The following is a 20,670-nucleotide window of genomic DNA, read 5'->3' on the forward strand; positions in this document are numbered from 1 at the left end:
GTGGGGTGTGTGCACTAATGATTTATTGCATGTGGTGCAAATGCTGCATCCCATCCATCGTGTGTTGTGTTGGCTCCTGGAGCCAGCTGGTGGAGGCGGGTTGGGGTGGCAGAGCCCCACATGTGGAGCATCACCTGATCCCTGCCTGGGGTGAAGACACCTGGATCCTCCATCCCCAGTTCCTGGGGGATTCTTCACCCAAGTGTCTCTGCCCCACACAGTGAATGTAGCACCTGAATTTAGCCCCTGTTTGCAGGGACAGGTTGCTGTGGCTGAGCAGGTTGGTCCTCACCATTCCAGGTGTCCCCAGGCTGATCCAGCTGGACAGGCAGCACCGGGTGCGGACACGGCCCCACTCCTGAGCCAGCTCCTCCTGACTGCAGATGGAAGCATCAATTATAAGCTCCTAATTAATTTTCCCTCTCTAGCAGAGGGCCTAAAAAAGGCAGTGGGGTACAACACTGGGCCCTGCTCCCAGCCTGGGGGCTCTGGCCACTCCACTGGGCTTGGCTCCCGCTTTCCACAGGCGCTCTAAGGGGTTTGGTGTCCAAGCTGAGCCCTGGGATGGGTGTTTTGGCTGGAAAATAACACCCAGACAGTACCTTGCCCTCTGGAGCATCTTCCACCCTCCAGCCACCAACCTTTTGCATGGAGCCATGCACAGCATGGTGGTTGAGAGGGGGAACAGGCACGGGGAGGTGGTGGCAGCTTTACTCAGCTGCTGGGGACAGAGTCACCGAAGCCCCAGCACTGACCTGACCCTGGGCAAAGTCGGCCCAGGCTGGGATTTTGTGACATCCTTGGGATGTGCTGAGCATTGTCTGTGGTCTGCCCACACTGTGTTGTTCTCCCATCACACCCCACACTGGTTAATGGAAAGCCCCAAGGTGTCACCAGCTGGTGTTTCAGGGGTGAGGGCTGCACCCCACTTTGGTTGGGGGTCACCACGCAGGAGAACCAGGATGATGCTCCCAGCAAGGATCACCTGTGCTTGTCTTTGTGCTTTAAGGAGGGCGGGTGCAGACTGGAGAGCCAAGCAGCCCATCCATATTTATGCCTGACATTAATTTCCAACCATTTCAATATTTTATGAGCATAACAATAAACAAAAAAGGGTTCAGTGTTTGTTGAGCCATAGAAATAATTGGGTGTTGATGGTCCTGGCACTTTGCCATGCATGTCCTGGGAGCTGCTGGGGCTGCCCATGCCCAGGAAATTGCCACAATAGTGCAGGAACCTGGCTGGCCCCATGAGTGGGGATGGGCAGTGCCTGTCCTTGGGCTCTGCCACCTCCAGCTGTGGCCCCAGGTCCTGGTGGGGCTCCAGAGGTTCCCCCCAGGGCAGCTGTTGCTGGGTTAATGTGGTGGTAGATCCCACTGGTGCTGAGGTGGGAATGGGCAGTGGGAGGTGAGGGGATGCTGCTGGGATGGATCCTGCTGTGTTGAAGCTGATGGGGGAAAGAGGTGGGGGAGGCAGAAGTGGATTTTCATGTGGGATGTGCTCCCTGCTTCACCTGGGTTCCTGACAAGATCTGGGCACCATGGCCATGGTGAAGGGTCAGTATCTGCTGCAGTGGGATGGGGTGTGAAGGGAGGGAGGGGGTGCAGGGCTGGCCCCCACCCTGTGAAGGGTCTCAGTATGTCACCTGCCTTTGTCCCCCAGACTCTGTGGCCTGTGTGGACCCCGAGGAGTGTGCCCGTGTCTGCGGGGCCGCCATGGGCTGTTCCAACATCGCCTACCCCAAGCTGGTGGTCGAGCTGATGCCCAGTGGTAGGTGGGTGGGAGGGGCTGACCCCATCTCCATGGGGCTTTGCTGCACCCTGGGGCTGCTGCTGTGGCTTGGGTGTTGGGGGGAACCCACGGATGGTGTGGGTGGGTTTGTGTTGGGGTGGGGAACCCACGGATGGTCTGGGTGGGTTTGTGTTGGGATGGGGAACCCACAGATGGTCTGGGTGGGTTTATGAGTGGGGCAGCCCATGCAGCCCCTCCAAGGGGCGTCTCCAAAAGTGAGGTCAGGGAATGTGGGTGACCCTGGGGCACCACAGTGTCCTGGCATCCCAGGGTGCAGCTGGGAGTTCCCAAACCCCATCCTTGCCCCAAAGGAGATCCCAGAGTGTGCCTGCAGAGGAATAGGCATTATTCTGGGATTGTCTCATCCCATCCTTCCCAGTTCAGCTGCTCCCTGACACTTCCTCTCCTCCCCAGGGCTGCGGGGTCTGATGATTGCGGTGATGATGGCTGCGCTCATGTCATCCCTGACCTCCATATTCAACAGCAGCAGCACCCTCTTCACCATGGACATCTGGAGGAAGCTGCGGCCAGGGGCCAGTGACCGGGAGCTGCTCCTCGTGGGCAGGTAGAGCCTGGGGGTTTCGGGGACACCGGGGGTTTCGGGGAGACTGGTGGGGCCAGTCCAGCCTGAAAAATGCCTGTGCTCAGCCTGGTTTATGCAAGGAAAACAAAGCCCTTGGATTATTTTATGTATGAAAGCGCTGGAAACGCAGACGGGGCGTTTGGCCGATGAAAAGCCTCTCCCGGTCGCCCCCAGCCCGTTCCCCCCGGGAAGCCACAGCCGCTCCTGGGCGATGTCCCCGCACAAAGCACACAGGGGAGACACACCGGGTAGCGAAGGGCAGCGCTGCCCACACATGCCCCGGCTCCTCCCGTGGGATGGCAGTGCCAGCGGGGAGCCCGGGAAGGCGCCCGCGGTGCCGCGCTCGGGGCGGCGGAGTCAGCGCTGGGGAATGCCCGGCGCGGTGCCAGGGGCCCCGGAGCAGGCAACAACAAGGAGGGAATCTGGGACAGGGCCTGGGCTGGGCTGCAGCGGGGGTGTGCGGGGGGCTGGCTGGTCCAGCGGCTGCGGGAACAGCCGTTTCTGGGCATCCTCCATCGCTGGAGGGTGGGAAGGGGATGGGCAGCGGTGCTGGGGCACGGCCGTACCTCGCGGTCCCACATGGGGAGAAGGGCGCTTCCTTCAGGACCTGCCTCGCCCCTCCCTGGCACCAGCTTTGCTGCCGGGGACGAGGGTGTGACAACGCAGGGCAGCTTTGCCTTGGATGGGTAATGAGTGTTTGCAAAGGGCTTTGTCCGCCCCGGGCGGACTCGCTGCCGCGGTGCATCCCCAGCGCTTCGTTAGCGTGTCGGGTAATTAGCGCGAGCAGGACGCTGCGGATCGCGGCGACAGAGCCAACGATAAGGGCTTTGGAGAGGGAAAAAAGCTATTTAAGCTCCAAGTTTGATGTTTCTCCTCCTGCCAGCATGGAGACAGAGTTATTCCTGTCGGGGGGCCCAACTGCCCTCCGGAGCCACCAGGGTGGGGATGCCCCATCCAGACATCGAGGAATCACAGAATGGTTTTATTGGAAGGGTCCTCAAAGATCATCTCGTTCCAATCCCCTGCGAGCACAGGGAAAAGAAAGGGCTTTGATCATGGGATTGGAAAGAGCTCCCAGTTCCTGGACCTGGCATTTGAGCTCCTGCTGTGGCTGGTGCTGCCTGGCTGGAATTCCCTGGTGGGGTTTGATGTGTGCTCAGTGCCAAGGCAGTGGTGTGGTGGTGGGAACACCCGGTCCTTCCCAAATTCCCCCAGCCCCCTGCAAGAGGCTGGGCCGGGTGCTGCTCTCCATTCCCTGCCCAGATCCCCAGCCTGGGCTGCGTGTGGAGTGGGCACAGCTGCCTGGCACCCTCAGCTCCTGCCACACACACACTCCTGTGTTTTCCCATGCTCTTTTAGCAACAAGACCAGGTTGGACGTAGCTTGGAGCAACCTGATCTAGTGGGAAGTGTCCCTGCCCGTGGCAGGGGAGTGGAATGAGATGGTGTGTAAGGTCCCTTCCCACCCAAACCATTCCATTATTCTATGATTCTCTCCTCTGTGTCTCACAATCATTCCAAACAGAGGGATTTCTCCTACCATGCGGGTCAGGGTGTGCATTTTAGGCTCAGACTGGTTCCCTTTTCCCAGCACCAGGCTGCAGCAGGAGCTCCAGCTGGAGCTGCTTTCAAGGCTTATTTTTTAACTTATTTTTTTCCTGCTTCTGCTTTTTGAGATGAGCAGATGGGGATGTAGGAAATTCTGTGAAGCTGTAAATAAGCTGGGCTGAACTATAAATACTGTGGCTTTTGGGATGGGTTCTGCCCAGGCTGGGGCCCAAAATCTGGGGACTGTCCAATGTCTCATGCTTTGGAGGAGGATGATGCTGTGGGGTGTGGTTGGGATTTGGGTGAGGATGAGGTCAGGGGGATGTTGGGGACTAACACACCCCTCTGTCACAGCCTGGTCAGGGGAGCTGAGCACGGGGCAGTTCAGCCCATGTCCCCAGTTTACAACTGGGTGGCTTGACAGGACATGGGGGTGCTGAGAGCGAGTCTGGCCAGAGCACCCAACATCTGCAGCTGGCAGCTTTTCACAGTGAAAGTGCCCATTGCCTGGTGTTTCCCCATGGGGGGATCCAATTTAGCAGCCCCCTGGGGCTGGGCAGGGGCCTGGGGAGTGCTCAGCTGCCTGGAATGGAACCACTACAGGCATAATTAGCATCCTCTGTGGCCCCGGGGATGTCACCCAGCAGTGAGTGTCCTCCCCCTGACCCACTGGGGCTGGGAGCCAGCCCTGGGTTTTGGGGACCCCCACTGCCATGGTGATGCTGCAGGTGCAGAGAAGTGTAGGTGGGACAGGAACATCACCTGCACCACCTCTCTGCTGCTCACAGGGTGGTCACAGTGGTGCTGGTGGCCCTCAGTGTGGTCTGGATCCCCATCCTGCAGAGCTCCAGTGGTGGCCAGCTCTATGTCTACATCCAGGCTGTCACCAGCTACCTGGCTCCTCCTGTCACCGCCGTCTTCATCCTGGCTGTCTTCTGGCCCCGAGCTAATGAGCAGGTGCATGGCTGGGGTGGCCCTGGGGACAGCCTGGGGACATGGGTGGTACCAACACCCCCCTGTCTGCCTGACCCAGCAGGGCTTGGGGAGCTGTGGGGAGGAAGGAGGAGGAAGGGAGGAGGTGATGCTGGAGGGGTTGGCAGGAGGAACCGAGCCTGGCTGGTGTTCCCCTGGGAGCTGGTGGGTGGCTGGTGTGAAAAAGAGGAGGAGGAGGAGGAGGAGGGAGGTGCTGCCATGCATGGCCACCAAGTGTGGCACAGCTGATGGGGCTGCCAGGGGACATTCCCTGCAGGGGTGGGGGCCGGGGCTTGGCCGTGCCCCAACACACAACAGCCACTCAGTCTGGCTGGTTGGAACTCCATTTGTCCCTGCTGTGGGGTGGCCATCCTGCTCCAGCCACCCTCCAGGGACCTTGGCTTTGCAGGGAGCTTTCTGGGGCCTGATGGCAGGGCTGGTGCTGGGACTGGCCAGGATGGGGCTGGAGCTGGCACACCCCACGCCCCGCTGCGGGGTCCCTGACCAGCGGCCCTGGCTGCTCACCGACATCCACTACCTGCACTTTGCTGCACTGCTGGCCATGGCCACGGCTGCCATCGTGGTGGGGGGCAGCCTGCTGACCCCCCCACTGCCCCCAGACCAGGTGAGCTGGGCACCCCAAACCTCTCAGCTCGCCCCACACCAGACCTCCTGTGCTGGGGAGGTCGATGTCAACCCCTGCACCCCGAGCTCGGCTGGGGGGTCCCCATGGTGGGGGCTGCTCTGGGGGGCTGTTCTCAACAAATGTCACCCTGGTTTCCAGCTGAAGGATCTTACCTGGTGGACCCTCTCACCAGATCCCTCTCAGCCTTCCATGTGTGGCACATCCCAGGAACCCTGTGATGGTGAGTGAGTCCTCAGGGGTGTCTGGCAGGGGAAGCAGAGCAGTCCCTGCCTGTGATGGGCAGCAGGATGGTGTGGATTCCCCCTGCCTCATTTCTCAGGAGGTGGCTGGTCCCCAGGGTGCTCTGTCCCCACATTCACCACATTTCTGTGCCAGGTTCCTGTTCAGCCAGCCTGGACATCCAGCAGCCATCCAAGGCCATGGGACCCCCAGCTGTGCCCCTCAAGGACACCACAGAGCGCCCGTTCTGGGCCCGTGTCTGTGGCATCAATGCTGTTGTCTTGATGTGTGTCAATATTTTCTGTTATGCCTATTTTGCCTAGTGCCCAGCCAGCCCCTGGAGAGGGGCAAAGCTGCTGGGAGGCGTGAAAAACGAGGATTTGTGATAGTTTTTATTTGGCACATTTGGGACATATGATGTTTCAATCCAGCAGTGCAGTGAGTTGGGCGTTCTCAGTGCTGTGGACACTGAGTGCATCTTCAGGGGGTGTGAGGGGTGGGGGGCATTTGTGGGGGCAACAAGTCCCTGGGAAGAGTTTGGGACAGGAATTGGGGTGGAGGAATGGGGGCTGCAGGGGGAGCAAAACCTCAAAAGAGCAGCAGGTTCCCGAGTTCAGCAATAGGACCAGCTTGGCAGTGGTGGGAAAGGAGCAGTCACACATGAGGGTGTCACCAAAACACATTTTACTAGCTCTAAATAAAAAATACTGTAAAGAAGCCACAATTTGCAGCTGTGAACAGCATCCATAGGACTGAATCCCCCTGGATCAGCCTTCCCTGGCACCCTGAGTCCTGGCATCCCTCCACAGAGTTATGGAGCCCAGCTACATCCCGACTGCCTGCAGCCCTCCCTGGAGCAGGGGCTTCACTCACATGGTCTGGAGAGGGGGCCAAGGTTTGAGGCACATGTGCTCTCCCACTGCTGTTGTCACCCCACTGGATCGTGGCTCTGGAGAAGTTTTCATGGCCATGGTTCAACACTGTGTGAACAACTTCCCTGGGAAGCAGCACTGCCAGCCCGATGCCTGGGCTGGGGCCATGGAGGTGTTGGGGGCAGGGGGAGCCACAGGTGATGATTCAGGGTGGCAGATCCACCCTGGGATGGGAATCTCACCAGCCTGGCCTTCACCCCCAGCACAGCCCACGCAGCACCGGGACCTTGCAGGGGGACACCATCGGTGGGGACGGAGGGACACACAGTCTGTGTGGGCACGGGGCAGTGCTGGTGGGTGGGTGGGGGTGCTGGGCGGGTCCTGCCCGCAGGGCTGCGGCTTCACTTGTGGATGGGGTGGACGTAGTTCCGAGGGAAGAAGCCGACACGGCCGTAGATCTTCCCCTGCCACCAGTTGGGGTCAGGGCAGTCCAGGACCTCGATGATGTCCCCGCGGAGGAAGGGCAGCTGGGAGCCCTCACAGCCAGAGAAGTCAAACTGGGCTTGCACGAAGCGAGGTCTCCCCACCTGCAGGGGCATTGAGGGCAGGGGTTGGCAGGGGGAGAGGGGTCCCCATCCAGCAGCTCCCCTGCACCAGGTGGCACTGTTTGGGTCCTCAGCGTGATGGGGACACTGTGCCACTGCAGGATGAGGACCAGCCTTGGAAGGGCTTGGAGTGACTTCTTTGAGGGGAGAGACAGAAGGGAGAGAAAACCTCCTGTGGGAAGAGTGGAATGCTGGTGATGGCCCCCAGTGCAGGGAAGAGCCTGGGGTGTGGGGAAGAGCATGGGAGCACCCTGGGGTGCAGGATAAAGTCTGGGGTGCTGGGAAACTTCCTGGGATGCAGGGTAGGGCCAGGCATGCAGAGGAGCACCCTGGGGTGCAAGGAAACAGCCTGGGGTGCAGAGCAAAATCTGGGCTAGAAAAGCACCTTGGGGTGCAGGGGAGCATCCCAAGGAGAGCCAAGTTGGGTGCTCAGGGGGCCCCTGCCCTTTGGAGGCAGCTGGCACCCCTCTCCTTCCCAGGTCCTTCCAACGCCCTCCTGGGTGCCAAGCCTTGCCCGTCCCAGCTCCCAAGGTCCAGTTTTGCCACCTCTGCAACCACCACCCCAGGGTTTGGCCTTGCTGGAGTTTGCCCCAGGCTGGCTGTGCCCTGTCCTAAGCTGGACAGGCTCTGCCACCTGTCTGGGCAGCATCTCTGGCCTGAGGGTTGGTGTGTGCCCAGGGCAAGCTGCCTTGCCCTGCCCTGCCCTGCTGAACTGCTCCAGGGGCCTTTTCCTTCCTGCAGCACTGCCTGTCTTGGGATTCTGCAGCCTCTCCTCCTCCAGAGCACCTCGAGCTGAGGGCCAAGTGCCAGCTGGGCTCCTGGGATGTCCCTGTCCCCCTCTGTGGGGATGCTGAGGGGACTCACCCAGGGGTTTGGGACCAGCCATGACATCACTCCACACCCCAGCTCTGCATGTCCCCACGGCCCCACCCATGGCTGTACCTCCTGGGTCTGGTCCTCGTCCCGGAGGAAGATCTGCTGCTCTTTGGCAATTGTGGTTGTCCTGTAGAAATTCACCAGCTCGTTGAGGGAATTGAACTTTTCCTCCCAGAGGAAATACTTGCCGTTCCTCTCCCTGAGCACCTTGAAGTGCTGGACGTGCTTCCCGTAGCTGTGGAAGGAGGATGGATGTTACTCCAGCCTTGGCAGCAGCCAGACCCCCTTCTGGAAAGGTAGGAAAAGCCTGGAGGTGCTGAATAGGTTGGGATGAGCCAAGGGGTCTCATTATACCCATCCTGTCATGATGGGTGTGACTGGGGTTACTCCTGGTCCTCCCACAAAGAGCTGCAGCTGAGACCTGCTACAACTCATCCCACAGGGAGCTGAAGCTCAGTCCCAGCCCTGGCACAGTGGGATGTCTGTGGGCTCAGGGATGGCAGTGTGCCAGCCATGTGTTGGGCAGGCGGCTTTGGCCAGGGCCACATCTGAGGAATGTGTGGTGAGAGCTGCAGTGCCAGCTCAGCACACGCTGGGAGGAGGCTGAAAACTCCCAGGGACCCCCAAACTGCGGGAAGATGGGACAGGCCAGGGTTGCCCTTGCAGACACCCATGCTGGCACCCCTTGGTGTGTTCCAGGGGGTGCCAGGCTGGGGTGCCTGCACTGCAGGGACCTGTCTCTGCCAGGGCCCCGGGCAGGGGCAGGACCTGCCACGCTGGTGACGCACAGCAGAACGCAGCTCCCTTTCATTATGGGCAAGAACCTCCTGAAAGGTTTAATTAGGGATTAGCAGTGTGAGAAAGTGCCAGGCTGGCCTGGGCCGGCTCCTGCTCTCCCAGCTGGGGCAGTGAAGGGGCAGCAATGGGATGAGATGCCTGGGGATAGGCTCTGCCCTGGCTGCCAGTGCCAAAGTCATGGGGATGCTCCAGCTCTTCATCCCTGGGGATGCTCCGGGCAGCTCATTCCCCCAGGCCATGGCCCCTGTGCTGTGCTTGCAGGTTGTCCCTGTCACCCACAGGGCTCTGTCTGGGGGTGTCCCCGTGATGGACCCTACCCGGGGCAGCGGTGCAGGGAGCAGGAAGCCTTGGGGATGGAGGCGGAGCTCGAGGATACGGAGGGGAGGAAGGAGAGGAAGGAAAGGAAAGCTCTGTGCGAGGCGGTGCCTGGGTGCACTGGGGACACAGCTCCGCAGCCCTCAGCCCCTTCGAGGTGGCTGGGGCAGGGCAGGGAGCTCGCCCCTTCCCCAGCACTGTGACAGGGAACCCACACAAGGGTGGCCTGATGCCTCAGTTCCCACACTGGGGGTTTCAGGGACCCCCACCCACCCTGCCACGTGTGCCAGGGTCACTCACTTGACGGAGATGGAGAACTCCCCCGGGGTGCTCTCGCTGTCGCGGATCAGGAAGAGTCCCGGGCGATTGCGCTTGAGCAGCCGCTTCTCTGCCAGGTGCCGGGAGATCCTGCCCGCGTACCACCTGGATGGGCACCGGGCTGAGCCTCACGGGCAGCCCTGGACACCGGGAACACCCCAGTGCCACATCCCCACCGCGCGGGATGAGGCAGCGGGGCCTCCACAGGGCTGCACACAGGGCTGGGCTGGGACCCCCCCAGCAATTTGTCCCTTTCCTCCCGATTATTTGCGGGGAGCACCCCAGGGTGCTGTGGGTACAATTTCTCCCTTCCCTCCCCTCCCGATTATTTGCGGGGAGCACCCCAGGGTGCTGTGGGTACAATTTCTCCCTTCCCTCCCCTCCCCTTCCCTCCCCAGTTATTTGCGGGGGACACCCCAGGGTGCTGTGGGTACAATTTCTCCCTCCCCTCCCCTCCCCTCCCGATTATTTGCGGGGGGCACCCCAAGGTGCTGTGGGTGCAGATGTGTTCCCACGTGCAGGATGAACTGACAGCCGCAACCGCATCCTGTCACCTGCCTTGTCACAGCACGTGCCTTGCCCCCTCCTTGCTGCCTGTCCCCTCCTCCCTGTCCCTTGGCCCCTCATGGGAACAGCCCTTCCAGGTGTAGAGCAGAAAATCCTTCATGCCAGGGTAAAACCCTCCATGCCAAGATAAACCCCTCCAGGCCAGGATAAAACCTTCCTTCCCGCAGTGGTGGCAGGTGCCAAAATGAGATGGAGGAACAGAATCCTCCTCTCCCATCCCTGCCAAGGCTGTGTCTGGGCATTTCAGACCCCCAGACCCTCTGCTACCTGTTAAAATTGCCCCAGGAATGATCAGCCATGCACAGAGCATGTCCCAGAGCCCTCCAGTGCTGCGTGGAGAGGCTGCATCTCACCCATCCCTCCGGAGAGGCAGCGGGATGTGCCCCCGAGGCTGCCTCCAGCCCACGAGTTTGTTCTGGCACTTAAATGTGATTTACCAGGGGCTAATGATACATAAAACACAGGTTAAATCAGGGATGGATTACAGTGGGCTTTAATAACACGTAATAGGATTGTGTCTAATGCAGTTGTAATCCCATAACGCGTTGTTGTTCCCCAGTTATCATTTATTTAGCGGTGTGAGGGTTGGATTTTGGTGTGCTGGGGGTATGTGGGTGTTCTGCTGCCTCCTGTCCTCTCGGGCTGTGGTGGCAATGCCAGACTGACCAGGTAGGCAGACCCTGACTCTCTGACTCAGTCTCCCCATGTGTGGGACTACCCTGGCTCATGGCAGACCTTTGGGAATTGGGATACACCTCTGGAATAGCTGCCTGGGAGGTGGGTGCTCAAGCCCCCACCCCACAGTGTGGGGTGGCACTTACGGGTGAGGCTTGACCTTGATGTAGTTCTTGGGGACGAAGCCCTCGCAGCCAAACAGCTCAGCCTTGTACCAGTTCTGATCATCTTCCATGTTGAGGATCTAAAATGGGAGAGGAACAGGGAAACATCAGCCTGGCTGCCTCTCCTCTGGGAGAAGGGCTGCCATTGCTGCCTCAGGCCCCCCATCACCCACCAAAACCTGGGGAAAAGGGGCTCTGCCAACAGTGACAGGGTCTGGGGGGGCTTGGGGGCACCTGTACAAAGCTGGATGCTCCCCCCAGTCCTTGGCTCACCACAGGTGCCAAGAGCTGGGAGGTGCCCAGTGTTGTCCCAAACCCCCAGCCATGCAAGAGGATAAACTCTGTCCCTGGAGTAGCCAGGACATCAGCCAAGCCCCCATGTCCCCCCAGGGTGGTGGCAGTGAGAGGAAGTGCCCTGGTGTGAGCAGGGTGCTGACACCCACTTGTGTGTGACACCATTTTCCAGCCTCCCACGCAGGGGCCCGGGGCTGGCACAGCTGTGCAAACAGGATCTGAAACCCCGGGCCACAGTCTGGGGCCACGGGGAAAACACGCCAGGATCGAGAATGGGCACGGCGGGTTTGGGGCCCCTGGTTACAACCAGGCCGTGCCCTCACCCCTCCCGGGGCTGGCTGTGCCCCTGGGGGGCTGCAGGGTGCCAGGGGTCTGTGAGGAGCTGCTGGCATTGCCGTGTCAGCCCTGTGGAGAGGACAGCAGGGCAGGGTGTGGGTGCAGCTCCCCCAGGGGTGTTCTGGGATTTTCAGGTGCCATCCAAGGCCCTGTCCTGATGCCAGTGCCGGATCCCTGCAGCAAAAACATGTTCCAGCCCTGGGGGGGGGGGCCCACCGATGATCCAGGAGGCCACAGCTGGGATGTCCCTCTCTGGAGATGTGCCTGGTGGCACAGACAAGTGGCACCCACTGCTGGGAATGCTGGGAATGCTCTGCACCCCAAAATCCTCAAGGTTGGCTCCTTATACCCCACAGAAAGTGCCAAAGAGGCAACAAAAGTGCTGGTGTCACCCTGTGCCATGGGCTCACTCTGCCCCCCAGAGCAACAGCACCCAACCCACCCATGGCTGGTGACCCCCCACCCCAGGTACCTTCAGGGTGTCCCCTTTCTGGAAGGGCAGCTCATCCTTCTCCGTCGTCTGGAAGTTGTACAGAGCCACCGACTCCATGGCTGTCAGTGGGTGGGCTGGAGGGGTCCTGGGGGCTGCCTGGGCTCAGCACCCCACGGGGCTCTGGACTGGAAGGGTCCTGGGGGCTGCCTGGGCTCAGCACCCCGTGGGGCTCTGGGCTGGAAGGGTCCTGGGGGCTGCCTGGGCTCAGCACCCCGTGGGGCTCTGGGCTCCGTGCTGGGCACACGGCGCAGCAAAGCCGGCGGGCAGGAAACCGCGCTGATGTCACACGCTGCCGGAGCATCACGAGGCACTGCCGGTGGGTACAGCTGCCCAGGTGTGCTGGGAGAGGAGGAGAGCTGTGGCAGCCCACCTGGGTGCCAGGGGATCCATCTGCCACAGGATCCTGGCAGCAGGATCCAGCATCCCCTCTGTGGTGGGTGGTGGAAGGGATTTGGATGGAAACAGGATGGTGATGGGCTGGATGCAGGTTGAGGATGTTGGGAAGCGTGTTCGGAGAGCATGGGCAGGCTGGCAGTGCTGGCAGGGGAGTCTGTGATGTCTTACAAAGGCTGAGCTGCCCAAAGGCGGCTTGGGGGAATGGTTGTTTGAGAAGACAAAACCTCAGGGAGGGTGGGAATTGCGGAGGCGGAGGGAGGTGGGTGGGTGAACACACCTGGTTTCTTTGGAATTCAGATCGAGCACTCCGTGTCCCAGCTGTGAACATTCAGATCTCAGCACAACTGATATGGGCTTTTTGGGTTGTGTCCCTCTGGGGCGTTGATTTTTTTCCAGCTTTTCTTTTGCAGGGGTAGGGGATAAAAATCCCTTTGAGACTAAAACGACTTCCTGCAGCTCCTGTGGGCGTCAGGCACTGAGTGTGCAGGGCCTGCACTCCGGGTATCATTCCCAGCGGGAAGGTCTCCGATGCTGGGCAGCCTTCCTGTGTGTGGGCTGGGGCATGAAGAGTGTGGAAAATCTGCCAGACACTGGCTGGCTTTGCTGTGAGGAATTAACCAGGAACAGCTGCAGCTCAGGCCCTGCCCATGGATTTGGGCATTTTCCAGCGAGGAGCAGGATGCCATTGCCATCTGCCCGGGGTGGGATGAGCCACGGTGCTTGCAGGGCCACCTTGAGGGCATGGGCTGGGCAATTCTCCTCCTCCAGACCTTAATCCTGTTTCCCAACTGCATCTGAACAGCAAACCCCGTATAAGACCCCACTGAGGCCATTTTCAGGTTCTTGTGCCCATGGGAAGAGGAAAGGGATGTGTAGGGTGGCCCTGGGTGTCCCCACACTCAGCAAGGCACCAGTACCCAGTGATTATTCCTGGGATCTGCTAGTCCCAGGGGAAGTGGAGATACTGGGAAGGCCAGGAAGGTCAGGGAGGCCGTGGGAAGAGACTCCATATGTGCTTGCCTGTCACGTGGAGGATGGGACTCAGTGAATCCCCATGTTCCAGCAAGACCCAGGGGATGGGAATGCAGCAAGAACAGACCCAGGGGATGGGAATGCAGCAGGAACAGACCCAGGGGATGGGAATACAGCAGGAATAGATCCAGGGGATGGGAATGCAGCAGGAAGATGGCTCTCTTGGGATGAGCTTCCCCTGCTCTCCAGCAGCCTTGGCAAGGATGGAGCTGGATATTCCCCGGGGAAACCAGCCCAGCAGAGCTGCTGCTCCATCCCTGCTGTAGTCAAGGACCTGATCCTGTCACTGTGTCCATCAGCCCAAACTGGATGACAAAAAGACCATTCCAGGAGCTCTGGTAGAGAACAATAGGGCAGTGGGAGGAATGTTTGGGCACTGGGAGGGTCGGTGTGGGAGGAACCTGCAGCCCAGGGAGAGGGTTGTCGGGGTGACAACCCCTGTGCCAATGGGTGGACAGTGGGAGCAGTTTGGGGCTCAGCTTTCTGGGGCTGGGAGCAGGGAGGCTCGAGGGGCACCCAGAGGTGCCTGGGCTGGAGCCACGTGTGGTGTCACACTGTCTGGGAGAGGGGCACAGGACAGGGGTCACAGAGGGGTCCCCAGGCCTTGACACAATGCTGGACTCAGGACCCTCGCAGGATGGGATCCTGCCAGCAGATGGCAGCAGATCCCAGAGGGACACTGGGGAGAGGTGACACTGGGGACAGCGCCACCTGCCCCCCTTACTCATGCTCGAAGACAGCAGGCAGCCCCTTTGTCACCTCTGTCCTGCCACCTCCTACATCACAGCCCCTCCCCGATCTCCTCCCCTCGCTCCGATCTTTCCTGCTGCCCCCGCCCTGGTCCCTGTGCAGGGTCCGGTCCCTTCTGCTCACTGGGGTCCCTCGTGGCTCCTGTCTCTGCCTGAGCAGGTGCGGTTACTGTGGGGGTGACAGCAGCACCTGCCCCCAGCAGTGAGCTGGGCTGGTGCCAGGGCAGTCTGTAGCCCCTTTTCTGGGCAGGGCTGGTGCCAGGGCAGTCTGCAGCCCCTTTTCTGGGCAGGGCTGGTGCCAGGGCAGTCTGCAGCCCCTTTTCTGGGCAGGGCTGGTGCCAGGGCAGTCTGCAGCCCCTTTTCTGGGCTGGGAGTGAAAGACTCTTGTGTTCAGCTGTTTCCTGCATGCCCCATCCCAACTCTGCCACAGGGCAGGACAGGGTTCCCAGATCCCAGGAGGGCAGCAGTGCCCAGTGAGCTGGTTGGTACCTGTGCAGCGTCTGCTGCCTCCAGGGAACTCCTCTAGGGAACCCTTTATCCTGGTACTGCAAAACATGATGTGCCTGTCACATCCTGTCCTCCAGCTGCTTCATTCCCTGGGAAAACCCTTCTGCCTGCTCATAAGCAGCCCCAGATCTGTCCCAGATCTCGGGAGAAGCCTGGATCCTGGAGATGCCCAGCTGCCAGGCATGAGGCTGTGCTGCAGAGTCCTGCAGGCTCTGACTGGGAGCCAACAGCTGACTAACCACCAGCATGAAACATCCAAGAAACATCCAAACTAAGTTTTTGGGTGTTTTCCACCATCTTCCCTCCTGTGCCTTGTCAAGCAGCCGTATTTTGTGTGGCACACCCTGGGAAGAGCCTGTCCCTGCACTGCCAGCCGTGAGCTGGTGCCTGGCAGGGTGGCATCCTGAGAGGTCTGTGCCCCCATCCCTGTGCCCTGCATGTCCCCAGTGTTCAGAGGGACTCAGGAGGGTCCTGGCATTGGTTGGGTGCCCAAGCCTGCAGTCTGGAGCAAGGTGCTGAGCAGCAGCCTGGCCTGCAGGGAGATGCCAAGGGATCCCATGGATGTGCCATGGATCACCTGAGTGCACACAGAGGTGGGTGGGAGCCCCCCTTGCCCTGGGCTTGACCACCAGCTCAGGCTGCCTCTCCCTCCATGCAGGAGAATCCATGACCCCAGGGACAGGCAGAGGAGGGTCTGGGGGCTCTGGCATTGCCCTTTCCTGGCTATATGTTTGCTCTGGGCACTGGGAGCTGCCTGGAGTTCCTGCTGAGTCCTGGGTTACCCAATATGCCCAGCCCCTGTTTCATCAACATCCTGTGTTTACCTGGCTGCAAAATCCCCACATCGGAGGGAGGAAGAGGAGGGAGGGGAGCCTCTTCCCCTTCCTCTGGGGGCCTGGGGAGCTTTGGTATGGAGCCACGTTGGGTTCCACGGCTTCTCCCTGGCTGGTGCCCCTGCAGCTCCGCGCTGTGCCACAGCCCTTGGCACTGCCAGAGGAGGGTGGGAGAGCAGGAGGTACCTCAAGCCTGGGAGAGCAGGAGGTGCCTCAAGCCTGAGAGAGTAGGAGGTACCTCAAGCCTGGGAGAGCAGGAGGTGCCTCAAGCCTGGCTTTGCCTCCCGAGGGGCTGTGAGCTGGGCCTGGATAGTGCAGGGCTGGCCAAGGTGAGCTGGCTTGTTCTGCAGCACCCAGAAAGTATCAGGGCTTTGCTCTGGGCAATGAGCAGAGAGAGGGACAGTCCTGCCCCATCCCACAGCATTGTGCCAGGGGTTGGGAATGCAGCACAGCCTGGATTTAAGCTCATGCCCTTAAATCCAGGCACACAGGGCAGCAGAGATGCCACTCACCGTAGCTGCCTCTGTGCCTGGGGGCAGACCAGCCCTGGCCATGGCGATCCAGATGCCTGTCCATGGGATCCGGATGCCTCTCCAGGAAGTGGGTGCCCCACTGAGGCCCCACACGGAGAGGAAGCAACATCCTGGGCTAGAAAATGCCACGTCAGCGCCTGTAAACAGGATTTCAGAGTCAGCACTTTCCCCCTGGAGCTGAGGCCATGCCGGTAACTCCTGAGTGTCACATCCTCTGCGTGGCCCGATTTCTCTGCAAAGCTCAGCCCACACCGAGGGACTGGTGGCACCATTTACACCCCGGTGCAACTCAGCACAGAGGATCAGCCCCCTCTGAAACTCATCATCCCAGAGGAACTGTAGGAAAACAGGAGGGGCAGCCAGCAGAGCCAGGGCCAGTTGGCTACACTTGGCCCAATGTGGCAGTGAGAGGCTCCTGAAGGTGCTGGTGGCCTCCAGATATGGAACTGTATCTCCTTGGAGTCAACATGGGTGGCTGGAGCTGGTCATAAGGGTGTTTGGGCTGGAAAGTCAGAGCAGGTCCTGCTTGCTCATGGAATAGGTGGGATGGAAAGTGGGACTGTGCTGTCATGGGGGAAGCCTGAGGGCAGGAGGCTGGTGGTGGGAACTCACTTTCAGCACCTGGGCCTGAGGATGGATCTGGAAAAGGACTGGAAATCATGAAATCTCAGGTGTAGAATTCAACCCCAAACCTCCAGGAAAGGGTCTCTGAGGGGGCAGGTCATCCCAAACAGCTTCCTCAGGTGGGGAGCAGCCTTGGAGGGTGACTGAGATCAGATTCCTGGGAAAGGACCAAATGCTGTTTTGGTGAGGAGGGAGAGCCCAGACAGAGCAGCCTTTGGGGAACAAACACTGGGTGCTTCCTGTGAGGCTCCCAGAGCTCACTTTGGGGCTGATGGATGTGAGCAGTGCTGGTGCTTGGCTGTGGGGACAGGCACTGCCTCTGGTTCTGTCCAGGACATGACTGGGATGGGAACCCATCAGGGGTGAGCATAAGTCACAGAGATGTAAACAATTAATGCTTAATCATCAGGGCCAGCACCAGCTGAAAGGTGCTGACCTCCCTGGGCCCTATAAAAGGAGATGGAGGCCACGAGCTGGGCTTGGGCTGCTGGGGAGGGGATGTTCTGGTCTGGGGCTCTGTCTTGGAGAGGCTTCTGGGATCCTGCTGTTCCCTAAGATGGTTCTCCTTGGCATCCTGGCACACCAGCAGCAGAAGGTGGGCTGTCCCTCCGTACTCTGCCCTCCCTCCAGCTGGTTGTGGCTTCCCTGTGTGTGACCTGGAGAGGATGGAGCTGTTTGGACCTGCCTGGATCAGGTACTTTGTGTTCAGTTGTGTGCCCCATGGCTGTGGTGTGCTGGTCCTTGGCTCTGTCCTGGGACTTTGCTGTGGCCTCTGACACACCTGGGGGTAACTCGGACCTGCTGGGTGCCCTTGTCCAGGTCAGGCTCTGCTTTGAGCTGTGTGAGGAATGTTTTCCTGAATTCTGCTCTGGAAATGTCTGTTAGAGGTTTCTGAGAGGAGTAACTGCTGTTAATATTTGGCCTCCATCTTCATCCTTGATGTTGGGCTGCCTGTGTGGGCTCTGGGGAAGGCAAGGCCCCCATACCAGAATTTCCTGGGTGGACTGGTCCTGCAGCATGGATGGCAGTGTGGAATTCTCTGCCATCTCTTGTGACACCATTCCCACAGAAGCCATTCCCAGACAGCTGAGCCTGGAAACCCACTATGCTTTGTGCTGTGAGCACAGCATGGAGGGGGAGAGAGTCCCATCACAGCTTTGATTTGCACTGTGGAGAATTCAGAAGCGTCCCTTTAACTGGAAGCTCCAAAGAGGCTGGGCAGGGAGGTGTAGGATTTGGGTGTGGAGGCTGTTTGCTGCCAGTGTTTGCCATGGGAGAAGGCTCCTCGCCCTCGGCACGGGGTGGCAGGAGAAACCACCCATGGCAGGGGAGCTCCACGGCTCCCACAGGGCCTGTTTTAGGGGAACTCTGAGTTTGGTCACATCCAGACACAGCCTGGTGCCTGAACAGATTCTGAGAATCTCCCCCTCAACAACAGCATCTGTTATTTTTCTAGGGTTTGAAAAGAAAAGCCCAGCTGAGAAGCCTGTGCTGTGTGTAGGTGAGGGGACTGTGCTGTCACTGCTGACTCACCAGGGGACTGCCAATCCCAGGACAAAAACTGCAGAGAATTGGGAATGGGCACTGGCAGAGGGTGCCTGAACTCTCCACCAGAGAAGCAGTCAAATTTCAGTTCCTCCTTAGGGCTGGCTTGTTAACAAAGCAGTTATTAATAACCAATTAAGCCAGAGCTCACGTCATGCCTTCCTCTGGAAGTGTGGCAAGAGCGGCCACGGTTCCTCCTTTGGCATTGTACCCCACCCTGCTGCTTTGGGGCAGATTTGGGCAGGTGTCCCTTTGCTGCAGGGCTGCTTGGTGAGGGGACATGCCCAGGTGACACTTTCCAAGGCTGTAGGGGACCACCAGTGCAGGGGTGCCTTGGGATGTGGCTGAACTCCTGGTGCCGAGGGGAGTGGGTGTGGGAGAGGAGCCCGGGAATTTGGGCAGTCTTGGGAACAGCCTGAGAGCCAATGGCCACAGGGAGGGGACTCCTTTGCTGGCCACTTCCTAAGGCTGAGGATGTGTGTGATGCCACATCCCGGCCACGCTGGCGATGCCCCAGCAGGAGGGAGGCAGGGCCTGGAGCAGCGCCCACCGGGATAATGCCCGGAGTGCCGGATGCACCCCAGAGAATCCGGGCACTGTGCTCCTCCTGAGACTGCCTATTCAGGGCAGACATGGGGAAGACAAGAGGGAGGAAGCGGAGGGAAGATGGAGCACTGAAGCCCTCTGTGTCTGGCCGGCGACGGATGCAGGTGCAGCTGTGGGTTCTGCGGATGTTCCACACTGCCCTTTCCTGCAGGGAAACTCCGGAGTGCCCCTGGCTCTGCTTTCACTGGGATTCATCCCACAGTGTCCAGAGCTGCAGTTTTCCCTGCAGAGCTGGGCCTTGTGAAGGCAGGTCCGTGTGGATTCTCTGCGGTCTGATGCAGGGCTGGGCTGTTCCTCATCACTGTGACCTCTCTCCCCTCCTCAGCTGATTGTCTGCAGGAAACGTTTAGCAATTAAGTAGCTGTGCAGACTCTGCCCAGCCTGTCATTCCACAGGGTCTGGAATGAGCAAACAGCCTCAAAGGTTACGTGGAGGAATCCACACGCGTGGCCTCACCTGTCCCAACCCACGGGGTGCTGCTTTGGGAAACCAAGCCAAGCAAAGCTGCTGCTTGGGTGGCACAGCACTCTCATGCCACCTTTTGCTCTGAGTGGTGCCTGTGCAAAGCAAGGGGAAAGAGTGAGCTCAGATTTTTGGGGAGGCCACAATAAAACCAGTGGGTTCCTCTCTGGGCTTGTGTTGGGTTGTGATTTCTGACACATCAGCTGTGGAAATCCAGGGTAACTTCACTGATAACTGAGTAAATGAGTCTGGGATGTGGCCTGTGTTAAAGGAACGCTGCCCAGGGGTTTGCTCTGAAATGTGTTGATGGTAATAATGCCAAGGTCATGGGTTCAATCCCCTGTGTGGGCCATTGACTGGAGAGTTGGACTCGATGATCCTTGTGGGTCCTTCCAACTCAGAATAGTCTGGGATTCTGTGTGTTCTTGCTGTCTGCTCTCTTAGCTATAGCTCCATGCAGCACTCCTAGGAGGCAACTCTTCATCTGAAGTGGAAAGCCAAGGCACTTCTTTCTCTTGAAATATTCCTGTAGAGCTGGAAACAGCATTTGTTTCAATGGAAACGTTTGAGATCCCCAGGAAAATGGGGACCTGATCCACCTCCCTGTGAGGCTGATGGCAAAGGAACAGTGTGGCTCCAGCAGGGCTCGTGGGTTGAGTGATGTGAGGTACCAACATTAGCACAGGTAATAAAACCCTTCCCATGGAGGTGTGTGGATGGTGCACACACACAGAGATGCACTTGCAATAGGGAGCACAGCACAAAATGTGATATATCTGTGTTTATACACAGTGCTCCTTTCAGCAAGCATCTGAAATGCAGATCTGCCATCTTCCTTCCTCCTCTCTCTTCCTCTCTCAGGCTGAAAAAGGAACTGGCTTTGGGCTTTGCTGGCTTTGGGGCTTTGCTGGGGAGCTGTGGCTGCTTGATGAACTTGGTCACTACAGGCTAAGCACCTCGACAGCTTATGGAGCTGATGAGGAGGTGACAGCAGGACATGGTGGTGTGTTATGGCCACTTGTCATATTAATGCTACATGTTGATGTCCTGCTGTGCTGGAGAAGCATTTAGAAGGAGATTCCCCAGTGCATGACACTGAATGGCTCTGCTGGTCCCCACTGCTGCAGGAACTTGGATTTCAGTGCCAGTTCATGCCATGAAACTGTCAGGGCAGGGTTAGGTTGGATCTCAGCAAAAGGTTCTTCCTCCAGAGGGTGGTGGGCACTGCCCAGGCTCCCCAGGGCAGTGGGCACAGCCCCGAGGCTGCCAGAGCTCCAGGAGTGTTTGGACAGCACTCATGGACAGGGTGGGA

General features: G+C 59.3%; 3 protein-coding genes across 7 annotated transcripts in view; 2 read left to right on the forward strand and 1 right to left on the reverse strand.

The window, feature by feature from the left end:
- The window catches only part of SLC5A10 (solute carrier family 5 member 10), a 39,415-nt gene extending 33,178 nt beyond the window's left edge, over positions 1–6,237 (forward strand). For all 5 annotated transcript variants that reach the window (XM_071571550.1, XM_071571551.1, XM_071571552.1 and 2 more), the window contains 6 exons: positions 1,663–1,770; positions 2,206–2,356; positions 4,710–4,878; positions 5,303–5,518; positions 5,678–5,759; positions 5,915–6,237. In XM_071571550.1, coding sequence (XP_071427651.1) covers positions 1,663–1,770; positions 2,206–2,356; positions 4,710–4,878; positions 5,303–5,518; positions 5,678–5,759; positions 5,915–6,081 — 893 coding nt within the window. In that variant the 3' untranslated portion in view covers positions 6,082–6,237. The remainder of the gene's footprint in view (positions 1–1,662; positions 1,771–2,205; positions 2,357–4,709; positions 4,879–5,302; positions 5,519–5,677; positions 5,760–5,914) is intronic.
- A 188-nt stretch (positions 6,238–6,425) lies between these two features.
- On the reverse strand, positions 6,426–12,311 carry GRAP (GRB2 related adaptor protein). The gene is made up of 5 exons (XM_071571556.1): positions 12,051–12,311; positions 10,931–11,028; positions 9,525–9,647; positions 8,178–8,346; positions 6,426–7,217 (listed from the first exon to the last, which is right to left on the reverse strand). The coding sequence occupies exons 1-5, from the start codon at positions 12,126–12,128 to the stop codon at positions 7,032–7,034; spliced, it is 654 nt and encodes a 217-aa protein (XP_071427657.1). The 5' UTR covers positions 12,129–12,311; the 3' UTR covers positions 6,426–7,031.
- Positions 12,312–17,243: 4,932 nt separating this feature from the next.
- Positions 17,244–20,670, forward strand: part of EPN2 (epsin 2) — a 61,879-nt gene continuing 58,452 nt past the window's right edge. Inside the window, exon 1 of the mRNA XM_071570728.1 lies at positions 17,244–17,439. The gene's annotated coding sequence lies outside the window, so the exon portion shown is untranslated. The remainder of the gene's footprint in view (positions 17,440–20,670) is intronic.

The sequence above is a fragment of the Pithys albifrons genome, chromosome 16 (genome assembly GCF_047495875.1).
Source record: "Pithys albifrons albifrons isolate INPA30051 chromosome 16, PitAlb_v1, whole genome shotgun sequence".
Classification (NCBI taxonomy): Eukaryota; Metazoa; Chordata; class Aves; order Passeriformes; family Thamnophilidae; genus Pithys; species Pithys albifrons.